The sequence below is a fragment of the Phacochoerus africanus genome, chromosome 8 (assembly GCF_016906955.1).
Source record: "Phacochoerus africanus isolate WHEZ1 chromosome 8, ROS_Pafr_v1, whole genome shotgun sequence".
Classification (NCBI taxonomy): Eukaryota; Metazoa; Chordata; class Mammalia; order Artiodactyla; family Suidae; genus Phacochoerus; species Phacochoerus africanus.
In genome coordinates, this window is record NC_062551.1 from 157295626 (window position 1) to 157320408 (window position 24783).

Sequence of the window (24783 nt, forward strand, 5' to 3'; positions counted from 1 at the left end):
ATGAGGTTGCAGGTTCCATCCCTGGCCTCAATCAGTGGGTTAAGGATCCCGCGTTGCCGTGAGCTGTGGTGTAGGTCACAGAAGCGGCTCAGATCTGGCATTGTTGTGGCTGTGGCATAGGCGGGCAGCTGTAGCTCCAATTGGACCCCTAGCCTGGGAACCTCCATATGCTGCAGGTGCAGCACACACACACAAAAAAAAAACTATTTGAAAATAAAAGACACTTTGAAAAAGTATTAGAAAGCACCCATATGTCAGAGATCATTACCAGCACAGAACTCACCCCTTTGAATTGAAATTAGGTTTCTTTATCTGCCTCCCTGCTGACTGGGTGCTCCTGGGGCACAAGGACTATGTCCCAGCTGACCTTGTGACCCCGAAGGGGAGGGTGAGCCATGGCCCAAAAAAGGTGCAAGCTGAGATGAATAATTGAATAAACGAATACAGGCGCTCGCCAAACTTCTGCATCAGCCGCAACTCATGGGGCATCGGGAAGGCCCGAGTAAGCCCTTGGCACTTGACGTCCCAGGCACGGATAGCCCAGGAGCAGGCCTGGCGGCCAGAGCACTGCATGCAGCCCCTGCAGCCTGTCCTGGGCCAAGGGTTCAGCACACTCCTTGGGTCCCAGCAAAGCTGTGCGGAGACAAAGCTCAGCACAGTGTAATGAAGCGCTTTCTAATAAGCAGGGACACTAAAAAACAAAAGCGAAAACTAGGAGGTGATGAGCTCCTCATCCCTGGAGGTATGTGAGCAGAGACTGAATGACTAGAGCTTCTGGCTCAGGCTCTGCCAAGGCACCTTGTCTAGGGACCTCCCGACAGTCCAGGGACCAGGGACCCACAGGGTATGCCCAAGCTCAAAAAGGCATTCGCTGATGGTCTAACCTCTTCCATTTTGCAGACAAGAAAACGGAGGCCCAGAGACAGACCCTGACTTCCCCCCAAGTCACACAGCACCCCCCGAGGCTGCCTCAGCAATATCCAGCTCCAAAGCTGGCTGAGGGGGCCCACCCCATGGCACCTGATCGCAGGGCAGCTCCCAGCCCCCTGGGTCCCAGAGACCTTGCAGAGGGGTCCCTGCTCCCCCAAGGCTGCCCCCCTCCATCAGAAAAGGCCCACAGTCCGCTGAGTCAGGGTCCAGGCAGCGCACAGGTTGCCCAGGCAGGGGACGGGGGAGGGGCCCTGGGCTCGTGGGGGAGAGACCAGACGGAGAGGCGGGAGGGGCCGCTTACCTAATGGTGTGCTCAAAATAGATATCATCCATGGAGGCTGTGACGCAGGGACAGCCAGCATGCCTCTCCGCTGGCGTCAGAAGAAGAAAGCCAAGCATTAGCAGCCTCCCCGTGGCCCCGGCAGCTGATCAAACATCCAACCGCCCAGCTAAGGCCCGCTCCTCGCCCGCAGGCCCAGCTTCTCCTCCTTCCTCAGCAAGACGACACCCGGACCCTCTCTTACAGATGGAGGTTCTGTCTCTCTACTGCCTCTCTCTTCGGCTAGACTGCAGGTCAATTGAGGGCCAGGATTTTTGCCCCACCTGTTCACCACTGTACCCCCGTCCTGGAGCCCCGCCTGGCACGCAGTAGATGCTCAATAAGCAGCTGTTGAAGGAACACGTGACCCTGCCCCCGCTATTCTACTTCCTGATCTTGAGTGCCCCCCGCACCTCTCACCCACCTCTGTCCCCTTGCCTGAGTCATCCTTACCCTCAGGCCCCTGCTGCTGTGCCTCAGGCCCCCTAAAATCCCTTCTGTCCCCCCCACGGCTGGTTCAAGTCCTCTAGTCTGTTCTCCCACAGCCCCTCTTCCACCTCCCTTTCCCAGCCCCCATCGAACAGTGCTGGGGGGCAGCCCGTCTGTCCCCCCACAGCCAGGCTGCGAGCTTCCTGTGGGCTGGAGACTTCTGGGGCACTACAGGCAACAGAAGGAGCTCAATTCAGCTCCACTCAACTCTCCCCAATGTTGGGAGCTGAATAAGCCCGAGAGCCATGGGCTTTGCTTGCAGCCACATTCAAGGCCCAAAGCAGGGGCCTCCAGGCACAGGACCAGCACGCAGAGCTCCGAGGTGGCAGGGGGGGGGGTGAGGGATGACAGGGAAGAAGGTGGCCACAGCCAGCTGAGCACTGCAGGCAGGTGGAGCAGCCCAAGTGACGGCCGGGAGGAGGGAGGTGGGCAGCACTCGGGGGACCGCCCATCTCTGATAACAGGCTGCTCCTGGGGTGTGGGGGACCCAGACAGGGAGGGCCGCTGTGCCCCGTGTAGCCTCACCAGACAGGCAGGCCGTGGCATCGATCCACTTGAGCAGCTGCCCGACGCTGAGCTCGCCGCGCTGGTTGGTGTGGCAAGGCAGCACCAGCTGGCTCATCTGCACCTCCGTGGGGTTCCGGTAGCCCTCGCTGTCACCCATGTTGTTCTCAGAGCGGGAGGCCGACTTCTTGGATGCTCGGTTGGAGAACACAGAGGCCAGGCCCTGGGGAACAGAGGGGCCGAGAGGTGAAGTCACAGCAGGATCTCCCAGGCCAGTCAGTCCCCACAGACCCCACCTCCAAGAGGGGCCAGCACCCTTCAGCCCAGGGTCTCAGACCCTAGGGACTCTCTGGATGCCCAACTTCCTTGTGTTTTCTTTCTTTTTTTTTTTTTTAGAGCTGAACATGCATCAAATCGGAGCTGCCACTGCTGGCCTATGCCACTGCCACAGCAATGCCAGATCCAAGACATGTCTGCAGCTTCCACTGCAGCTCAAGACAACTCTGGGGGCTTAACCCACTGAACAAGGCCATGGATTGAACCTGCATCCTCAGGGTTAGGGTTAGGGTTAGGGTTAGGGTTAGGGTTAGGGTTCTTAACCACCTGAGCCACAACGGGAACTCCTGCCCAGCTCCCTTTTGGCCCAGAACTCCTTGTTAACTTGGACCCCGGAGTTTGGGGGGAATTTGGCTGGTGTGCGGGCTTTTTAAAATTTTGCCTCAGGAGTTCCCGTCGTGGCGCAGTGGTTAATGAACCCAACTAGGAACCATGAGGTTGCAGGTTCGATCCCTGGCCTTGCTCAGTGGGTTAAGGACCCAGCGTTGCCGTGAGCTATGGTGTAGGTCGCAGATGCAGCTTAGATCCCGTGTTGCTGTGGCTGTGGTGTGGGCCAGCAGCTGCAGCTCTGATTGGACCCCTAACCTGGGAACCTCCATATGCCGTGGGTGTAGCCCTAGAAAAGAAAAAAAATTTTTTTTTGCCTCAGATTTACTTTTTTTTTTTTTTTTTTTTGCTTTTTAGGGCTGCACTTGCAGCATGTGGAAGTTCACAGGCTAGGGGTCAGGAACACTGCAGCTTGCAGCAATGCCAGATCCTTAACCCCTGTGCGAGGCCAGAGATTGAACCCGTATCCTCAGAGACACTAGGTCGGGTACTTAACCCACTGAGCCGAAGGAACGCCACACCTTCATTCTTGAAAGATTCCCCCGCTCTCTTCTGAGAGGTCAAGCAAGCCCTACAGCAGTCAAGCCTAGGGATTTGTTCTCAATAAAGTGTTTCAAGAAGTAGCTCCCATTTCACCCCATAAGGGCCCCCTCCTCGGGCTCCTCCTGCTTCAGATGAAGGGGGAAGCAGCACCTCTGCTGGGTGCTCATCTGTCTTCAGCATTTGGCTCTGCTGACAAGGAGGGCTCTGGGCCGTCACTGAGCAGCTGTCTGATCCTGGCCAGGGCTGTGGCAGCTGCCGGCTGGAGAACCAGCAGAGAAAACCCTCAAATTCATGAATGAGAGGTGGAGTTTCTGCCCAGGGCCCAGCTTGTCTTACTCCCCAGGTAGCAGAGGTGGGGTGTGCCTTTGGATGGGGTGGGATGAGGAAGGGGAGCCCCTCTGCCATCCTATCTCTCAGTGTCCTCGTCAGACCATGAACAAGAGCTGGTGCCACCTGCCCATGTGAAAAAGATGACAGGAGGGACAGGACATGGGTTCCAATTTTCATGGCCAATAGCAATTGTGGTGACAACAGTCACTGCTAACATTTATAAAGTGTGTATCAAGTATCAGATATTCTTCTAAGAACTTTACAATTCGACTTTTAACTGTACTACAAACCTGAGAGGGACATTATTATTCTCATTTTAAAGGGGAGGAAATGGAGTTCCCTTGTGGCTCTGTGAGTTAAGAACCTGGCATTGTCACCGCTGTGGCTCGGGTCACACTGTGGTGAGGGTTCAAGCAATGGCCCAGGAACTTCCCACGTCACAGACCTAGCCAAAAAAAATAGATCAATGCAATAGCAAGATGCAGAATCCGAGACCCAAATAAGTGCCAAGCCCAGCTGTGACCCCCAGAGGTCTAGCTACGGAGCGTGGGGTCCTACTCGCCACACTGCCCTGCTTGCTGGGCTTCCTGGGGCCCGAGACGAGGAGTCCAGGGCTCTGGATGCAGATTCAGCAGCGAAGAGTGCCATGACCGGATGCTGGCCCTGCCAGTGCAGCAGGATGAGGGCAGGGATGGCTAAGGGCAAAGGTGGGACTTGTGCTGGAGGTTGGGAGCCTATACCCTTTGGATAATTCCCCTCACAAAGACCTCGTAGCTAATTCCATAAATTCAAAACACATCAAGGGGACTTGTTTAAAGTCAGGGAACTCCCAAAGTGGTAGAACTGGGATTTGAACCAAGCCATTCAGACCCAGATCAGCTTATGGGTTCCCAGAGAGGCAGTTTATCCCCAAGAACCCCTGGGTACCAGGCTCAGTGCCAGGAACCAAAAGGAGAGAGAGGAGGGTGGCCACCCCAGGAGTCCCGTGAGTGCCAGGCTGCCAGCCTTGCAGACTCTTGCAGGCAGCTCGCTGGCCGGCAGCTGCAGTCCAAGCAGCATGAACTGTCACCATGGCAACCACGGCCAAGGCATTTCGGGCCTGGTGTGCATCGGGGCGGGGGGGGGGGGGGGGTTGGCTGGATGTGGATGCGGATGTGGATGCGGATGGCTGGCTTTCTGGGTGTGGGGGGCGGAAGAGGGAGACGGCAAGCAGACTCCGTTCACCTGCACTCTTCCCAAATGCCTCCCACAGCTAGGGGTTCTGGGCAAAATATGCCAGAAAGCAGCCCTGGGGAAAGCTAGGGCAATGGGGGAGGTAAGATGCAGAGGGTCAAGGGAGTAGAAGAAAAAAAAAAGCAGGCTGTGCGGAGTTTCTGGACAGCTCTGGATAGAAGCGCAGGGAAGCCCCCCACTCCCCACCCCCCCACCCCCGCCCCCATGCTCCTGTTGACAAGCCTATTTTCCTCACTGGATCCAGGCAGGCAGAGGGTGAAGACCATTTATCCCATTTCACAGATGAGCAAAGTGAGGATGGAAAAAGCCCTAGACTGGCAGTCAGTACCCCTCTCTGCTTCCCACCTAGCCCATCTCCGCTCCTACCACCTCCTATTTCCCCTTCTATGAAACAAAAGTCCCAGCCATGGGAGTCTATATGCCTGGAGGCAGGATCTTTGCCTTGTTCATTCATTCAATCACTCATTCATTCACCAAGTATCTCCTCCATATCGGACCCTCTGCCAGACACTGAGCACCTGAGATAAATTGGGCCAACCCTCTGAGATGCTCCTGCTCTAGTGCTCATGCACACAGTAGGACCTCAACAAAGCTCTGCAGAGGGATGTCTAGAGGCAGACTTGCATTCAAATCCTAGCTCTCTCTCTCAAGTGCTATGTGATGCTGAGCAAGTCTCCTTCTCTCGTGAGCCTCATCTGTCACATACCAGGCAGGGGCAAGGGGAGAGGACCAGTCCCCAAGGTACCCCAGCCCTGGTTCCAGGATTCTGTGGTCTGATCCTGCAGGTTCTGGCACGGCCAGCTGAGATTTCCAGTGAGGAAGCTAAGGAGCCCCGACACACAGCAAATACTGTGCTCTGAGCCGAGTGGAGCTCCCACCCCACCCCACCCCACCCCCCAGGCAAGCTGAGGGACAAGTCCCACGGTACTGTGCCCCGGCTTCCCTAAGAAGAGTTCAGAGCCCCTGGGTGGGAGCACAGGTCGGGGGATGGCAAAGGAGCTGTGGTGGCCGCAGGCACAGCCTCCAGACTCCCAACTCCTTCCTTGAGATCCGAGGCAGTCTGCCATATCACAGTAGGCCAGGCCAGGCCAGGCCTCCTCCTAGTGTCTAGGCCCGCAGGCAGCCAGCCAGCCTGGGAGGCAGGGGCGTGTTGTGGTCCAGGCAGGGCTTGGCCAATGGGGTCCCAGAGGCGAGCCACTCCCCCCTAGGTCCAGTCACGGGGAGAACAGAGGCCCTGGACAGTCAGGGCCTGGGCTGGCCAGGCAGGCTGAGCCAAGACAGCTGATGGGGAGGGCATGTGAGGATCAGAGACGTGCGCTCTCAGACAGCAGCGATGCCAACGCTGGCCCCCAGCCGCAACAGACATGGCCAGATCGGATAATCCCAGGCCAGGCCCCAGCTGGTGACACGGTGGGCTCTGTGTCCCTTCTCCTCGGCCAGAACCATGTGACACACCAGCCGGGTCAGAGCAGGAAAGGCCACTCGGCCCAATCCCTTCACACCTGGGCAGACTGAGGCACGCAGAGGGAACGGCTGGCCCAGGGCAAAGCCTCCTGGGCCGGGGCTCCTTCTAGGCAACCTGTCGACAGGCCCACACCACCAGCCTTAACCTGATTCCCTCCATCCCCCAGGTAGCAAGTCCCAGCGATCTTGCTCAGGCCCGCACCCTGCTGGCTCCCTGGGTTGTTTCCACAGCCTGTCCACAGGCCTCCAGCCTCCCCACCTCCTCCTTCCAGCCTCTATGCAGCACTAGAGGGATCTTTCCAAAACTCGAATCCACCTCCTGCATCCTGCCTTGCAGGAGACCCCATCCAGTCCCTGCAACTCCTCCCACTGTGGAACTTAAGACCACACAGAACTTCACTGATGAGCAGGCACCTCCCCTGCTCAAGACTGCCCCGGGGCTTCCTACCCGTCTCAGGATCAAGGCCTTCCTCTGAGGCTCCTGTCCCCGCCCCCGACCCCGCCGCCGCCCCCCCAGCTTCAGATCACGTTCAGCAGCTCAGGGCACACTCTGACCCACCTCCATTCCTCTGCCATGTGGGCGCTGCCTTCACCTCGGACCCCTGCATCTGCCCCATCTGCCAAGTGAGTCCCTCCTCCTCCCACTTCAGCCCACCCACCCCCATCCCAGCCTCTTCCCCAAAGACAGTTAGGGGCCCCCCTGACCCCGCAGGCTCACTTGTCTGCATCACAGCCCTGACAGAGCCGTGCTGTCATTGTTTCCACAGTCGCCTGCCCCAGCAGACAGGGACAGACTCAGGCCTGGCACAGAGCAGGTGCTGAATAAACGCTTATGGAGGAGAAAAAAGATTTATGACAGGGGTGACCTTGGAGCTGAGACTTGAAGACAAGGACAGTCTAAGGTCCAGAGATGGCTGAAGAACAGCCGAAAGGAAAAGCAGGAACGGCAGGTTCTCCAGGAAAGGGTATGGCTGGGGCAAAGGGAAGCAGGTGGGATGGCACAGGTACCCGTGTGGGTAGAGACAGAGGGTCAGAGGCCAAGGAGTCCCCAGAAACCAAGAAAGCCCCCTGGAGAGGGGAGTGGCCTGCAGTGATGCGCCAGATGTGGAGACCTGCCAGCAGAGAAATCTTAGTGCCTTCAAGAACCACCTCGAGAGAGGAGGCCCCCCTGCCCTGGAGGGGAGGACCTGACCTCTCAGCTCTCCCACCCTTGGCCTGGGCTCACATCCAATTCCAGCACTAACTGTGTGACTTCACACAAGCTGCCCAGCCCACCTCTGTGAGCCTCAGCTTCTTCAATTGTAAAAACAGGATTCTAGGTGTTCCCTGGTGGCTCAGCAGTTAAGAATCGCATTTTTGTCACTGCTTGGTGAAGGTTCAATCCCCGACCCAGGAATTTCTGCATGCTGCAGGTGTGGCAATAAAAAGGGGGGGTGGGGAGGGGAGTTCCCTTGGTGGCTCAACGTTTAAGGAACCTGACTAGGATCCACGAGGATGTGGATTCAATCCCCGGCCTTGATCAGTGGGTTAAGGATCCTGCATTGCCATGAGCTATGGTAAAGGTCGCAGACGTGGCTCGGATCCTGCGTTGCTGTGGCTGTGGTGTAGCCTTGCATTCGTAGCTCCCATTCGACCCCTAGCTTGGGAACTTCCATATGCCGTGGGTATTGCTCTAAAAAAAAAAAAAAAAAAAGCCAGAAAGGGGCCGGGGGATTATAATACCTACATCCAAGGGTCAGGATGGGGATGAAGTGAGCAAGTGTTCAAAGCTCCTAGCACACACCCGCCACGTGGCTAACATTTATTGCACGTTATGCTAGCGTTAGCGAGCGGAGTGGGCTTCCTACAGAAATGTATCTGGGAGACACCTATATGGGAGCTCAAACCTGACTGTTGCCGTAGTACTTTCTCACACGAGTTCACCAGAACCTCGCAGCAAGCCCAGGAGCTGGTTTGAGAGGTTCTGGGAGAACTCAAAAAGCCGCAACAGTGGAGCAGAGAGTCAAGTGCAGGGAGCGAGACAGCACAGCCCTGCTTCCCCCACGCTTCCCCCGGCCTCTCCAGTGGGTGGGCACTGGAAGCCAGGCCCCAAGGGGCTAGGGAGTCCTTGCCTTGGCCCACTGCCAGCCAGCACTCCAGCAGTATGAGGGAGCTGCCCAAGCTGGTGCCCGGTCCCCACAAAGGTAGCTCCAGGCTCTGAGGGACCAGCATCCTCTCAGCGGTTTTTCCCACCAGCGAGGCAGAGGCGTTTGCCAACCTCCTAAACATCCCTTCAAGCCTAGCCCCGATCTTCTTCCCAAAAAAGGCTCTGAGGTTGCCTGCGCCTGTACACAGACCGCGCACACAGAGGGACTTGAAATGCAAACAGAGCTAAGTGGCCAAATAAGGGAGGAGCGATTATGCTAGGAATCCAGCTGCACAAAGGTGCTGCCATAGAGAAGGGCATTTGGCCTTGAGATTCCCAGTAGACAAGGCTAACAAGGGTAACAGTGGGAACCAAACTCTCAGATTAAAAGAGGGTGGCTCGTCTGTGAGGCCAGAGGAAGGGCTGGGATAGGTGGCCTGTTGCACAGGCTTCTGATTATCATGCCACATCAGATAACATCTTCATTCTGGAAAACAGATAATGATCCTCAGGGCTCTGTACACACGTTCTCATTTTACTTCTAGCTACAGGGTGTGTTGGCACCTGACAAGATTCAGGGGTGGGGAAGGTAGAGAATTAAACCTTTTTTTTTTTTTGTCTTTTTGCCTTTTCTAGGGCCACTCCCTCGGCATATGGAGGTTCCCAGGCTAGGGGTCGAATCGGAGCTGTAGCTGCCAGCCTACACCAGAGCCACAGCAACGCAGGGATCTGAGCCGAGTCTGCCACCTGCACCACAGCTCAAGGTAACGCTGGATCCCTAACCCACTGAGCAAGGCCAGGGATCGAACCTGCAACCTCATGGTTCCTAGTCATATTTGTTAACCACTGCGCCACAACAGAAACTCCTAAACCATTATTTTTTATGAAGCACCTCTTATATGCCATTCATTTGGTTAGCACTTAATTGAACACCTACTATGTACCAAGTTCTATACTAGAAGCTTTCACGTGTATTATCTCAGTAATTCTTACACCTATCATCCAAGGCATTGCTTTTTTGTTTTTTGTTTTGCTTTGCTTTTTAGGGCTATACTCATGGCATATACAGGTTCCCAGGCTAGAGGGTCAAATTGGAGCTACACCTGCAGGCCACAGCCACAGCCACGCGGGATCCAAGCCACATGTGCGACCCACACCACCGCTCACGGCAACGCTGGATCCCTGACCAACTGAGCAAGGCTGGGGACCGAAGCTGCATCCTCATAGATACTAGTCAGATTCGTTTCTGCTGCGCCATGACGGGAATTCCCGAGGCATTGCTATTCTACCCATTTTACTGATGAGCAAACCAAGGCTAAGAGTGAGTACATTGATTCTGAGCATCTGGGAAGGGACAGAGTTTAAGACAAGACCAGACCTACCAGCCAAGGCTCACGTTTATATCTCTATAGCCGTTCCACAGGCCTCAGAGATGGAGAAGATGAAGAAACTCTTCCATTTGAAACTCAGAGAGGGGACGCAATCTACCCCACGCCACACAGCCAGGCAGTGACCGAGAAGAGCACAGAGGCCGGCGCCCTGAATCCCCACCTGGAGCCCAGAGTCTGGAGCAGGCGGTCATCCCCTTCTGACAGCCGCTCTTGTGCCCTCCCTGTGTGGACCAGGGGATGGGAGGGCCTCCATCCTGCCCCTGGAAGGGAAGTGGGGGAGGGGACATAACTGAAATCCTGAGCTAAGCCTGCCTCACTAGAGCCCCATCCCTCCTTTGTTTTTTTTTTTGGTTTTTTGTCCTTTTTAGGGCTGCACCTGCGGCATATGAAGTTGCCAGGCTAGGGGTCAAATTAGAGCTGCAGCTGCCGGCCTACACCACAGCCATGGCAATGCCAGATCCGAGCAATGTCTGTGATCTACACCACAGCTCACAGCAATGCCAGATCCTTAACCTACTGAGCAAGGCCAGGGATCGAACCTGTATCCTCATCGATACCGGTTGGGTTCTTAACCCCCTGAGCCACAACAGGAACTCCCCCCATCCCTCCTTTGCAGCAGAGCTTCAGGAGGCATTCCAGCTCAGTGCCTTCCTATAAAACTGAATATAGGAGTTCAAAGGGAACTCAGTGGTTAATGAACCTGACTAGGATCCATGAGGAGGCGGGTTCAATCCCTGGCCTCGCTCAGTGGGTTAAGGAATTGGCGTTGCCATGAGCTGTGGTGTAGGTCGCAGATGAGGCTTGGATCCTGCGTTGCTGTGGCTATGGTGTAGACTGGCAGCTGCAGCTGATTCGACCCCCTAGCCTGAACCTGTACATGGCCTGGGAACCTCCAAATGCCATGGGTGCAGCCCTAAAATAGCAAAAAAAAAAAAAGAATATAAATGACACTTTGATCAGCCCATCTTCCCCAGGAGGCTTGGGTGAGTTATTTTACTTCTCTGTGCCCAGTTTCCTCAGTTGTCAAGTAGAGCATCTAACTAGGCAATCTCTAAGCCCTTTCCCAACCATGAAAGTGTCTGGCTTACTGGAGGACCTCCTTGACAAGGCCCACGAGTCCCCAGCAGACTCCCTGCCGCACCCCAGGCTTGCTCACACCATGTGCCCGGAGCCACACTGGCCTCTCAGTCCCTCACACCCATCAGGCCCCGAGCACCACCAGGCTCTTCCCAGGCCATGCCTCTGCCCAGAGCACCCCTCCCTCTCCTCCCCCCTCCACAACTCACCCCTCAGCTCCATTCTCTCTTCCCCAATCCTTGTGCTCCAGGCCCTACAGACCTCCCTTCTGGAATGCTCTCCATTGTGACAACATTCATTTATTGATTGATTGTCTTTTTGCCTTTTCTAGGGCCACTCCCGCAGCATATGGAGGTTCCCAGGCCAGGGGTCTAATTGGACCCGTAGCCACCAGCCTACACCACAACCACAGCAAGGCGGGATCCAAGCCGCGTCTCCGACCTACGCCACAGCTCACGGCAACGCCAGATCCTTAACCCACTGAGCGAGGCCAGGGATCGAACCCTCAACCTCATGGTTCCTAGTCGGATTTGTTAACCACTGCACCACAACGGGAACTCTGTGACAACGTTCATGTAATCATGGGGGGACTTGCAGGCCATTGGACATGAAGATCCCCCAGGCAGGAGCCCTCTCTCTCTACTGGCGTCCCCGGGGCCCAGCACAGAGCCTGGCTCCCTGTGGACCAACTGAACGAGCTTGCTCAGAGAGCCCCCAGTTCCCGCCAATGTCACCCCTTGTCGGCAGGGAGAATACAGGCACGAGGCCGGGAGATGTTCCCCACTAGAGAATCTTCCCCCTCACCCCATTCTAGAAGAGAGCATCCAAACATCCCTGCCTCCCTCCACCCCCAAGGGGAAAAATAGCCTCGTCTGGAACCTGAGACCCACCTCCACTGGGAGAACTTCCCCTGCCCCACTGAGGAGCCAGCCGGGGGCCAGGGGACCACTTCCTGAACGCTTGCCCTCTCCTGTCTCGTCTGATCCACAAGACCCATCTGAGGTGTTGTCACCGACAAGGTACACAGGAGATGCAGGGACGTCCCAAGTCCAAGGTCGCCAGCTCTCCACAGGGCAGCCCTGGCCTCGGCACCACAGGAGTGAAAAGGGCTTGGAAACTGATCACAACCGCCTGCTGGTGCGGACAGCGAAGCTGAGGCCGGGGGGGGGGGGCGGTGGGGGGGGGCTGTCTGTCCAAGGTCTTAGGCGAAGGGCCTCGAGTCGGGCAGAACTTGGGTAACTTACTGAGAAGTGGAGGACCACCCCACCTCGTTTCCAGCCAAGAGTAGTGAGGGTTAAAGGAGATCCCAACCTGAGGATGCTCGGCTGCCTGTGGCATTCTGTGCCCTGTGAGGGAGGCTGCACAGGACGGGGCGGTTGGGCTGGACCACACTTGTCTCTCCTCCAGCAGCCTTCTCACTTCACTTCTGGAAAAGGCAGGGGATGGGGGAGTTCCTACTGTGGCTCAGAGGGCTACGCATCTGACGAGTACCCATGAGGATGCGGGTTCGATCCCTGGCCTCGCTCAGTGGGTTAAGGATCTGGCGTTGCCATGAGCTGTGGTGTAGGTCGCAGACACTGCCTGGATTCCATGTTGCTGTGGCTATGGTGTAGACTGGCAGCTGCAGCTCTGATTTGACCCCTAGCCTGGGAACTTCCATATGCCTTGAGTGTGGCCCTAAAAACCAAAACAAAAAAAAAAAAAAAGAAAAGAAAGAGAAGGGGAGGGGAAAGTGCCTTGGGAACTGCAGTGGCTCAGCCCTCGTTTTATTCCAGTACCTCTTGAGTCTGAGGAGGGCCTGTCTGCAGGTGTGGGACAGCCCAGGTGGGTCCCGGCCCTCACAGAACCAAGACAGGGGTGACCCGGGAGGTCCTAGGACACGGAGGGGCAGCAGGGGCTAGAAAATTGACGGAACCCGCAGGGACTGGCTGTGGGGGGTTCCAGTTAGCCTCAGCCAACATCCTCAGTTCTGCTTCTCTGCATTGTCCGGGCACTGTCCCTGCAGTATGTCCCAGATCTAAACACCAATGGGCCATGAGCAAGTTTTTTCATCTCTCTGGCCCCAGCTTCCTCGTTCATAAAATTGCAAGGGTAGGTACGCAGGTGAGATTGAGAACAATCTCACTCCTTTGCTGAATTGTTGAATATATGCCAGTCGCCATGCGAAACATTTTCTATGCTTTATCTCTTTCGAGTCTCACCCAGCCCTGAGTTGAATGGTGTCACTTCTCCCATTTTACAGATGGGGAAACAGAGGCTCAGAAAGGGTAAGTATCATGCACACACACAAGTCACATTGCCAGTAAAGGGCACGGCTGGGACTTGAACCCAAGTCTATTCAGCTCGAGGGCTGAGGCTGCTTGGGCACGTTGCTGTAACTGCCCCCTTGTCTGACGGATAGGACAGTCCGTGCTGCATCCCAGGCAGCTGTGCCAGGCTGGACCCGTTCAGATAAGCTCTCCTCCCTTTCGACCCGCACAGCCTCTGCAGGAAACAGTGATGGTATCCGTACTTCCTCCCAGCACAGTCCAGGGTCCCGGCACTTGTACTACTGGATGCTCAAGGCCAGCAGCCCGTGGGGGAGTGAGGCCACCAACCCCAGTGTGGAACCTGCAAGCTCTCTGTCAGCGGAAAACTAAACTCTGTAAATGCTTAGTTGTGAGAATGGAAGGAAACCTCAGGGACAGCGAGATATGCCCTCTCAGGTGCAGAAAACTCAGCTACAATCACTCCCTATGCCAGGAGCTATCCAACATGCGCTTGCTTGCTCCTAGAGACAGGAGGCTCACTCCCTGCTGGTATAGACACCCCCGAGGAGCAGGTCTGCCTATCGGTTTTTCCATCTATCCCTCCCTTCAGCTTCCCTCCTTAGGGCTGTTTGCCACCTCCCACCCCTACCTCCAGCAGACCCCAGGGAGAGGCAGGAGGGGTCTGTACACAGGCAGCCTGACTCCAAGTGTGACCAGCCCCTACTCTGTGGCCTCTCAGGCAGAGCCCCTCTGACCATACCCAGCTTGGAACCCACATCCACAGGCAACCTCCCCCACCCCTGGCAGTGAGGTGGGTCCTTCAGGGACTGTGGAGAATGGGGCTAGCCTCTCTCCTCATCAAAGCCCTTCACGCCCTCCCTGCCAGACAGCCAAGGCCGCTGCCAGACACCGCCCCTGAGTCACCATGGCAACAGGCGGCCAGGCCAAGGGCCAGGTCCCGGCATCCTGCAAGCAAACACGTTTCTTGGAGCTGGGACACTAGCTACAGAAATCACAAGTCCCTTCCGGGAGGGCAAGGGGGAGAGGGAGCGGGGAGAAGAGAGGGGTCAGAGAGAGAGAGAAGGAGAAGAGAGGGAACAGCAAAACCATGAGGTCAAAGAATAGATGCTGGGAGGGAACAGAGCAAGTGGAAGAGAGGACGGACACACACACACACACACACACACCAAGAAAGAGAAGTAAGGGAGGCAGGAAAGGGGCCTCCTCCCAGCCTCCCCCGCTGCTCACATTCCTCAGGCCTGAGCTGCTTTCAGGCCTTTGGGATTCTGGCCACAACTGGGATTTCCTGCCCCAGGAAGCTGGCAGCCCCGTGGCCCCTTGGAGGCCCTAGCTGCTGCTCTGGCCCCTGCGGTCCCCTCCCGCAGAGCGATGGTGTCCGCCCTCCCCAGCAAGTGGGGCCCCTGCCCCAGCCCCTCAGCAGCACCTACAGGCTCAGTCCCCATGTTCCCCAGAGGCCACAGCTGGTCCCTGGGTCTCCTGCCCACCCAGCCCTTCTGTCCTCTCCCCCAGCTCCCCTCCCCTCACACAACACACAGATGTCCCGTGATGCCACAAGTGTGCAAGGAACCATTCCCAAGCAGAGCAGAGCCATGAGGACCGGAGGTGTGACTTCATCCAGAAAAGGCATTTCCTTCCACGAGGAGTGGACCTCAGGAGGCCCAGCAAGAGGACGCCAACACTCCAGGGGCTGCTTCTAAGGCCCCAAGTCAACAGGGGAAAGGTGGGACCCAGAGCTGGGCCTGGCCTGCTCCCTGGCAGGGGCTCCAGAGCTGAGCAGGTGCCCAGCAGCTCTCCACTCAGCACTGACCACGTTCCAAGGCCTTCCTCAGCCTCGGGCTCTGTGGCTGCATTCTTCCCCAGTCCCGCTCCCCCGAGCGTGGGCCCTACATTGTCTCAGAGGACTCTGACCCCATAAACGAGTTTTGTTGAAAAGGTGGTGAGCCGGGCAGAGAGAGAAGAAGGAAAAACAGGAAGGCACAGGGCGCTGGCAAGGGGAGCACAAGCTGCACAGGAATCCCAGCCCCACCTCTGTCTCCCTGGATAACCTTCGCCAGTTACGTAAGCCATTCTGAACCTCACTTTCCACATTTGTAAAATGGGAATAATAGCGTCATCGTCATATTTCAGGAAGAGTACACACAAAGGGCTCCGATCAGGATCTGACTGGTAGAAAGTGCCTGCAAAGCATCAACTCTCCGTGGTGTTAAAAGCCAAGGCATGAGTATCATTTGTCTTTTCAGGTTCCATATAAAACTGAGAGAGAGTCCCTGATACAGGAAACACACTTAGGATTACCAAAGAGGAAAGGAGGGAAGGGACGGATACATTAGGAATTCGGGATTAAGAGAGACACACTACTGCATCGAAACTGGAAAAACCACAAGGACCTACTGCTTAGCAGCGGGAACTATATGCAGTACCTTGTAATAACCTAAAATGGGAAAGAAGCTAAAGGAATACACGTGTGTGCGTGTGTGTGTGTGTGTAATCATTTTGCTGTACACCTGAAACACAACATTGTAAATCAACTACACTTCAACTAAAAAAAAGAAAAAAAGAGAGTCAAGGCATTGCTGAAGGACAGAGGAAATTGTCCTACCAGGAAGGGTCTGCACAGATCCCTGGGGAAAGTGCAGGCCACTGTGACTAGCCAGGTGGCCTTGGCAGAGCCCAGGCCAAGGTTAAGGATGAGGATGCAGGCTTCCAGTGGACAGGAGAGTTGCGGGAAGCTCCTAGCCGTGGTGGGGGCTCAAATGGGCCTTTCGGCCCTGGTCCAGGACCATCATGGCAAATGTGCCCTCTGTCCACCACCAGGGCTTCAGCTGGGGATCAAGGTGTAGAACAGGACGGAGTCTGGACACCCATGGAAGCCTCCCACGGATGACCCTCGCAGACCAGCCAGACTCAGCAACTTCTCATCTCAGGGCCCCTGAAAGGCTCCAGACCGCTGGCAAAGGAAACGGCTCCTTGAAGCAGAAGGCACTGATCACCAGACCCAGCCCGGGTGCGTGGAGCAAGGCCTTCCAGGCTCACGGGGGCAGGAATGGACTTATCTTGCCTTTGCACAGACCCAGGCCAATGTGGGTGTTGAGCAGACCTAAGTTAAATTGAACCCGGGAGTCATCTTCCGTGAGGTCCCACATTGGCCTGCTCTTCTCAACTTTCGGTCAAAGGGCCTGAATGAAGACACATCTGGTCTAGATGGCCACCTGAAAGGTTGTCACGTTTAGGCGTTCCCACTGCAGGGCAGTGGGTTAGGAATCCCGACGACAGCAGCTAGGGTCACTGTTAAGGTCTGGGTTCAATCCCCAGCCCAACACAGTGGGTTAAAGGATCCGGCATGGCCACAGCTGTGGCAAAGGTCAAAGATGAGGCTCGGATTCAGTTCCTGGCCTGGAAACTTCTATCTGCTGTGGGTGTGGCCAATAAATAAATAAATAAAATTTTTGAAAGGTTTCACATTTAAACGTAAAACCTAGAAGATGAAAATAAACAAGATCCACGCTATCAACATGCACTGAAGTTCCTCTGTTGCTGTCCCTTTGTTCTAAGCTAGATGTGTGCTGTGGTGGCTCTAGTTTAATGGCTGGAGGGGCCCTGTGGCTGCTGCAGGCCTCGGTGGACGTGGGATGGGGACGTGTTCAAGGCAGGAGTGATTTGGTGGCAGGGAGGAGACAGCCTCCAGCTGGGGTACAGCAGGCAGTGTGGGGCCCAGCCCTGTGAGGGGGGGACAGGGAGTGGGACAGGACAGGCAGTAGGGGGGACAGTGAGGGAGGTGGGCTACTTGTGTCCTGGGTGACAGGCTTCTGGCTGCAAATGTGAGGGCTGGTTGGGTCAGAGGACGGGAAGGTCCTTATAAGGAATAAAACCAAGAACAAAGAGGAGTGAACAAAGTTAGAAAGAGGCCAATTCTGGCTGAAGATCAACATTAGTCTTTCTTTCCGTCTTTTTTTTTTTTTTAATCTTTTTAGGGCCACAGGTGTGGCATATGCAAGTTTCCAAGCTAGGGGTCAAATCAGAGCTGCAGATGCTGGCCTACACCACAGCCACAGCCACAGCCACAGCAATGCCAGATCTGAGCTACGTCTACGACCTACACCACAGCTCACAGCAACGCTGGATCCTTAGCCCACTGAGCGAGGCCAGGGATCACACCCACATCCTCATGGATACTAATCAGGTTTGCTACTGCTGAGCCATAACGGGAACTCCAACATTAGGCTTTTTTAAAACTCCTATTCCTTCCTTCAAGGTGCAGGGAATACAGCATTGAACAAGACCCAGACTCTTTATCAATCATGAATAGACAGTAACAAAGGAACGAGGTGATCTCAGAGTGAAAAGGGCTCTAAGAGGAACAACAGTGAGTAGCACTATTTACAACAGCCAAGGCATGGAGACAATCTGAGCATCCATTAACAGACAGATGAATGGATAAAGATGTGGTACACACACACACACAATGGAATACAACTCAGTCATGAAAAAGAATGAAATAATGCCAGGTGCAGCAGCATGGATGGATCTAGAGATGATCATGTTAAATGATGTCAGTCAGGCAGAGAAAGACAAATATTATATGATATCACCTATATGTGGAATCTTAAAAAGGGATACAAATGAACTTATCTACAAAACAGAAACAGAATCACATACAAGATAATCTTGTGGTTACCAAAGGGGATAGAGGGAAGGAGGGATAAATTAGGAGTTTGAGATTAATATATGCACACGGCTACACATAAAATAGGTAAACAACAAAGATCTACTGTATGGCACAGGGAACTATACTCAGAATCTTGTAATAACCTACAATGGAAAAGAATCTGAAAAAGAATACGTGTGTGTATATAATTGAATTGCTTTTCTGTACACTTGAAACTAACACAACAGGGGAGTTCTCACCGTGACGCAGTGGTTAACAAATCCGACTAGGAACTATGAGGTTGCGGGTTCGATCCCTGGCCTTGCTCAGTGGGTGAAGGATCCAGTGTTGCCGTGAGCTGTGGTGTGTGGGTCGCAGATGTGGCTCAGATCCCACGTTGCTGTGGCTGTGGCGTAGGCCGGTGGCTACAGCTCCAATTAGACCCCTAGCCTGAGAACCTCCATATGCCGCAGGAGCGGCCCTAGAAAATGCAAAAAGACAAAAAAAAAATTAAAAATAAAATAAACTAAAATAAACTAACACAACAATGTAAGTTAACTATACTTCAGGGTTTTTTTTGGTTTGGGTTTTTTTTTTTTTTTTTTTTGCTTTTCAGGGCCGCAGTTGCAGCATAGAGAGGTTCCCAGGCCAGGGGTCTAATCAGAGCTACATGTGCCAGCCTTCAGCACAGCCACAGCAACACCAGATCAGAGCCACATCTGTGACCTACACCACAGCTCACAGCAACACCAATTCTTAACCCACTGAGCAAGACCAGCGATCGAACCCGCAGCCACATGTCTCCTAGTCAGATTCGTTTCCACTGAGCCACGACGGGAACTCCTACACTTCAGTTTTTTTTTTGTTTTTTTTTTTTTTAAGTTTTAAAAAAGAAGAAAAACAGCAGGGGTGATAGAGAGAGAAGGTGGGAAACCAGAAGGAGCTCTTTTAGGTTGAGTCATTGCAGAGGCTCAGGGCCAAGATCTGAATAAGTGACAAGTAGAAGCAATTGGGCAAAACTCTGGGGGCAGAGGGTGCCAGGCAAGGGAGCAGAGGGTGGAAAGAGCCCAGGGAGGGACAGGAACAAGCTTGGCTGCCAGAGGAGCAGCAGGGTGGCCCGGGTAGCCCGAACAGCATCGGGGATTGGAACAGACAGGTCCCATGCCACCCAAGGCCTTAGCTCACAGTGGGGATTGGATTTCACTCCAGCTGGGAAGAACTGGAGGCTGGGAGAGAAGAGGGAGGCAATCTGACCTGCATTTTAAGATCCCTCTGCGGCTCCGTGGGGGCAGGCTGCAGGATGAGAGAGAAGCAGGGCGCCTCCTCCGTCGGGGGCCGCTTCCGTCCAAAGAGAGGTGATGCAATGGGGCGAGGCTACCATCTGTGGGATGATGACTGTAGGCCTGAGTCAGAATCCGGCCAGGTGGAACCATATGACATCACCAAGGGAACGCTGGTTGGCTTCCAATAGCCATTTCTCCGGCATCCCCACCAGCCGGCCGCTGCGCAGCAGGACCGGGGCCTGGGGTGAAGATACCTTTGTCCTAGGACACGGGGAGTGGAGAAAGGCGGCTGCCTCTCGCCCGCCATGCACTGCACGTTTGTGGGGAACCTGGTGCTACACCATTTGTAGACAACCTGCTCCTAGGTCAGGGTCCCATACAGAGCAGAACAGCTCCCTTGCTGCAACCTACTGAACGTCAGCCCTCGACACAGGGTTTGGAAAAAGACCAAAAATATGCATATGTATTTTTTGAATCAGAGAGATGATGGACTCGGGTATACTTGGGAGGCAGATTCAGCTCCACTTGCGGCTGGCTCCCCTGAGGAAGAGTGAGAGAGGGTGCAGGGAGGACTCAGGCTTTGGACAAGCAGCGGGCAGGTGGTAGCGATGGTTACCGAACTGGGGGAGACCAAGGGAGAAAGGAATAGGGGTAGAATCAAGAATTCCTGAGATCCTACGAAACACTTACAGAGAGATGTCAAGGAGGAGACGAATGTTCCAGTTAGGAGGTCAGTGGAGAAGCTGCACCAGGGGATGTGAGAGTTCACGGGCATTTCAGATCCACAGGACGCTGCAACCGCGTGGCTGGTCTTTGCTACTCTTCCCTAGACCCCAGGTCGGGTCTAATCCCCTTCTCTTGAGTCTGAGTTCCGCTTAGTGGCATTTCAAGTGGTGACACTTGAGACCAAATCATGAGAAGCCCGGCAGCCTCCACCCACGGCTCTTGGAACTCTTGCTCTGGTGCAGCCCACAGCCAGGTGAGAAGTCTGACCCTGAAACCATCATGCGGAAAGGCCCCAGGTGGCTGCTCAAAATGACAGTGCCCATGAAGCCCACCTTCCAGCCATTCCCAGTAACGGGCCAGATACCAGCGAAACCACCGTGGACTCCCTAGCCCTGCCCATCCACTGGCTGAACACCACCAAGTAACCTCCAACCACAAGACAGAGGGCAGAAGCATCTCCCAAATTCCCGACTTACACAATCTCAAGACATAATAAAAGGGTCCTTGCTCTAAGTCACTGTGTTTGGGGGGAGTCTGTCACCCCGTCATAGCAATAGAACAGACAGCATCCAAGGAGAGAGCAAAGACAGAGCTCAAGACGGCAGGTGGGAAGAAGGAGCCTGCGAGGGAGACAGGGAGCCTTGGGCGAGGTGGGAGGAGCACCAGGCCTGGGGGTGGGGGTGTCAGGAGGAGGAAGGCCTGCAGGGGGGTGTCTGAGGGGGCGGGAGGGAGGGATGGAGGGAGGAGAGAAGAGCCCATTTGAGTGGACCTAAAGAAAGAAGCGGAAGCAGGACCATAGGAAATTCTTTCAGATTCTCGTGGGAAAGGGGAGCAAAGAAAGAACACCATAGATCCTGCTGTGTAGCACTAGGAATTATGTCTAGTCCCTTGTGATGGAGCATGATGATATGAGAAATAAGAATGTATTCATGTATGCGTGACTGGGTCACCATGCTGTACAGTAGAAAATTGACAGAACACCGTAAACCAGTTACGATGAAAAAATAAAAATCATTAAAAAAAGAAGAAGAATGGACTACCTGGGAGGGGACATGGTGACAAGGGGGAGGTGGGGAGATATTAAACCTCATTAGTTTGCTAATGGGACAGAGCCAGTAGGAGAGGGGTCCCTTGACAGCACGGGAGATGCCTGAGAATTGCTCTTCCAGAAGCTCAAAAATCCCTTTTTCAGAAATGCCAGGCCTTGTTCTTGGAGGTCCTTTAATTCTCAAGTCCAACCTGGAGCAGGAAGCCTCACTGAACAGTTGAGGACAAGGAAACTCAGGGAACTAGAAAGAGCTACCAGTAGAAGGCAGAGCTGAGACTGGGCGTGGGTTCTTCCAACACCAGAGCCTTGCAGGGGTGCTGCAAGGGGACAACAGCCCTGGAGGAAGATCAGATCCCCCAGCCCAGGGGACTTGTGTGAGACAGAGCCTGGCGCTTGGAAGACCCTCCATTGGCTGCCTCCCAGCTCTTCTGCCTTCCAGGTGTGAACTGAAGTTGGGCACCTGCCATCAGCCACTACATGGAGTAAAACAGGAGCCACTGCAGCTGCCGACCCGCAGTCCTCCCAGAGCAGAGCTCAGGGTCGAAGCCAGGAGCGAGCCACTCGGTGCTCTGGGAAAACTGGACGAACAGGTCTTCAGATAGTTAGATATTTTTAGATTTTATGAGCCCAGTTCTTGCATCTCCTCATATCTAGAAAAACACTAAGATCCTTTAACGATGACTGATGTCTGCAACGAGTAGTAACTTTCATGAGACCAGCAACAAACTTCGATAAAATGTGTGCCTAGCTGCTTACACCTCCTCTTCGACTAGGGCTTGAATCAGAGCTACACCTACCGGCCTATGCCACAGCCACAGCAATGCAGGATCCAAGCGACATCTGCAACCTATACCACAGCTCACAGCAACACCAGATCCTTAACCCATGGAGCAAGGCCGGGGATGGAACCCTCCTCCTCATGGATGCTAGTCAGGTTCGTTAACCGAACCGCTGAGCCACAAAAGGAACGCCTATGACTTCTATCTTGATATTCCCTTTCCTCTTTGGGGAAAGAGCTATCTGAAATACTGGCCCCTGGACCCATTATTAACTGAGGCTGGAAAGGGGCAGCCACTAACCCGGAACCAGCCGGATCGTTCTGACTCCAGACCACCATCCCTCCCACCGCCCTGGGGGGGCAGCATCACCAGAGAATGAGGGTCTCTCCGCACCCTCCCTAAGGGGTCCGAGGGAAATTGAGACCCACCTGGTTTGGCTCAGCCCTGGAGCAAGCTGGAAATCTGAGGCTGCTTTAGGAAGACCTGAAAGCCACTGCCCTTCCGCAGGGCCCCAACTGGCCAGGCCACACCCCCAGGGCGGATCACAGCCCCTTCTGGAGGCCACGAATAGAATGCCAAGGCGTGGAGAGGCCAGGGTTCAGCACCACCACTCAGCACCCTCCGGGGGCCACTGCAGGGGTGCTGCCAGCCAGCCAGCCTGCTCACTCCCTGGACTTTGAATAACCAGACAAGGTCAAGTGCTTACAGGCACTCTCTAGACTGTAAAGGGGGTGCACGTATAAAGAGATAAACTCCCTGAGGACAGGAGCAAGGCCACCTGCCTCTCTAGAGTCCCAGAGCCTCACAATAACTTTTTTCCCAGCTCTGCTGAAATACTAACATAGGAAGGAAGGGGGCAGGGCACAACCTTTCAAAGAATGACATAGCCATTGAGGATGTGACCAAAGCTAGTTAGAACCAATCGGGCCCAAGATGACAGAAGATCTGACATCCAGGGGACTTTAAGCCTCATGATACACTCATTATAATACATTAGCATATGCTAAGTGACCCACTCACAGGCACCGTGACAGTTCCAAGGCCAATAAAGAGTGAGCAGTGGCCCAACTGCTGGAAACCCTCACCCCTTCTTCAAAATAATTAGGAGTTCCTGTCGTGGCTCAATGGAAATGAATCTGATGAGCATCCATGAGGTTCAATCCCTGGTCTTGCTCAGTGGGTTAAGGATCCCGCTCTGCTGTGAGCTGTGGTGTAAGTCGCAGACACTACTCAGATCCTGCGTTGCTGTGGCTGTGGCGTAGGCCAGCGGCTACAGCTTCAATTCGACCCTTAGCCTGGGAACCTACATATGCCACAGGAGCGGCCATAAAAAGACAAAAAAAAAATTATAATAATAATAATAGGAATAGTCCTCCCACTTGTTAGCTATGAAATTGCCCAGCCGAGATAAATCACCTCCAACACTTGGAGCTGCTCTCACTTTTTGAGGGACCCCCTCCCATACCTCTGGCCTCCTGAGTCGGCCTGCACCCTGTCCATGGCGTGGGCATCCCTCTAATAAACCTACTTCCCCTTGACTGGGGTTCATTCGTGAATTCTCTCCCGTGTGAAGCCAAGGACCCTCACTTGGTGGCCTGTTCCAGGGGCTCACATGAGACCTGGGACATGATAATCCTCTCACACCCCATTTTTCCTGGAACTGGATAGTTGACAAATAAAAGTTATATATATTTAGGTTGCAAAACGTGATATTTCAATATACGTATACGTTGTGAAATGCTTATTGCAATCAAGCGAATCAACACATCCATCAACTCACAGTTACCCTTTTTTTTAAGAGACATGGCGAGGACTCTTGAGATCCACACTCTTAGCAAATTTCCAGCGCGTAAGATAAGATACCATTGGAGTTCCCGTCATGGCTCAGTGGTTAACGAATCCGACTAGGAACCATGAGGTTGCGGGTTCCATCCCTGGCCTTGCTCAGTGGGTTAAGGATCTGGCGCTGCCGTGAGCTGCGGTGTGGGTCACAGATGCGGCTCGGATCCCGAGTTGCTGTGGCTCTGGTGTAGGCTGGTGGCTACAGCTCTGATTAGACCCCTAGCCTGGGAACCTCCATATGCCGTGGGAGCAGCCCTAGAAAAGACAAAAAGACAAAAAAAAAAAAGATAAGATATCATTAACTACAGTCACCATGTTGTACTTTAGGCCTCCTGAACTCATTCATCTTTTAACTGGAAGTTTGCACTTTTTTTTTTCTTTTTACTGCTACACCTGCAGCATATGGACGTTCTCAGAGTAGGAGTCGAATCGGAGCTGCAGCTGCTGGCCTAACCCACACCCATACCCACAGCCATGTGAGATCTGAGCCACATCTGTCACCTACGCTGCAGCTTTCAGCCACACTGGATCCTCAGACCAAGGAGCAAGGCTAGGGATCGAACCCGCATCCTCACAGACACTCTGTCGGGTTCTTTACCTGCTGAGCCACAATAGGAACTGCTGGAAGTGTGCACTCTTTGACTAGCCTCTCCCCCAACCCCACCTCCCACTAAACTTTTTTAAGCACCTACTATGTTCCAGGCATTTATATATATTATATAATGGCTTTATTCCATAATATCATTTAATCCCCACCAAAATCCTAGGGAGGACAATTATGTCTCTTGCATAGAAAAGGGAACTGAGACCCAGGCCAGCTGAGGGCTCACGGCTCTGGGCGGTGGGAGAGGGATTTCGCTTTTCTCACTACCACAGCTCTTTCTTTCTTTCTTTCTTTCTTTCTTTCTTTCTTTGGCCATGCCCAGGCATGCGGAAGTTCCTGGGCCAGCAGTAATCCCAGCCACTGCAGTGACAATACCAGATTCTTTCTTTGTTTTCTTTTTAGGGCTGTACCTGCAGCAGGTGGAAGTTCCCAGGCCAGGGGTGGAATCGGAGCTGCAGCTATAGCAACTCGGGATCCAAGCCACATCTGCGACCTACACCTACCCCAGCTCAAGGCAA

General features: G+C 54.2%; 1 protein-coding gene across 3 annotated transcripts in view; it reads right to left on the reverse strand.

Annotated features, from left to right (window-relative positions):
- Positions 1–24783, reverse strand: part of ACOT11 (acyl-CoA thioesterase 11) — a 58281-nt gene that overhangs the window by 27784 nt on the left and 5714 nt on the right. Inside the window, exons 1-3 of one of the 3 annotated variants that reach the window (XM_047789001.1) lie at positions 22248–22266; positions 2264–2465; positions 1232–1301 (exon numbers count right to left, since the gene is read on the reverse strand). In XM_047789001.1, coding sequence (XP_047644957.1) covers positions 1232–1301; positions 2264–2402 — 209 coding nt within the window. In that variant the 5' untranslated portion in view covers positions 2403–2465; positions 22248–22266. Of the gene's footprint in view, positions 1–1231; positions 1302–2263; positions 2466–19237; positions 19378–22247; positions 22267–24783 lie in introns of those variants that run through there. The other 2 variants (XM_047789000.1, XM_047788999.1) reach the window with 2 other exon arrangements.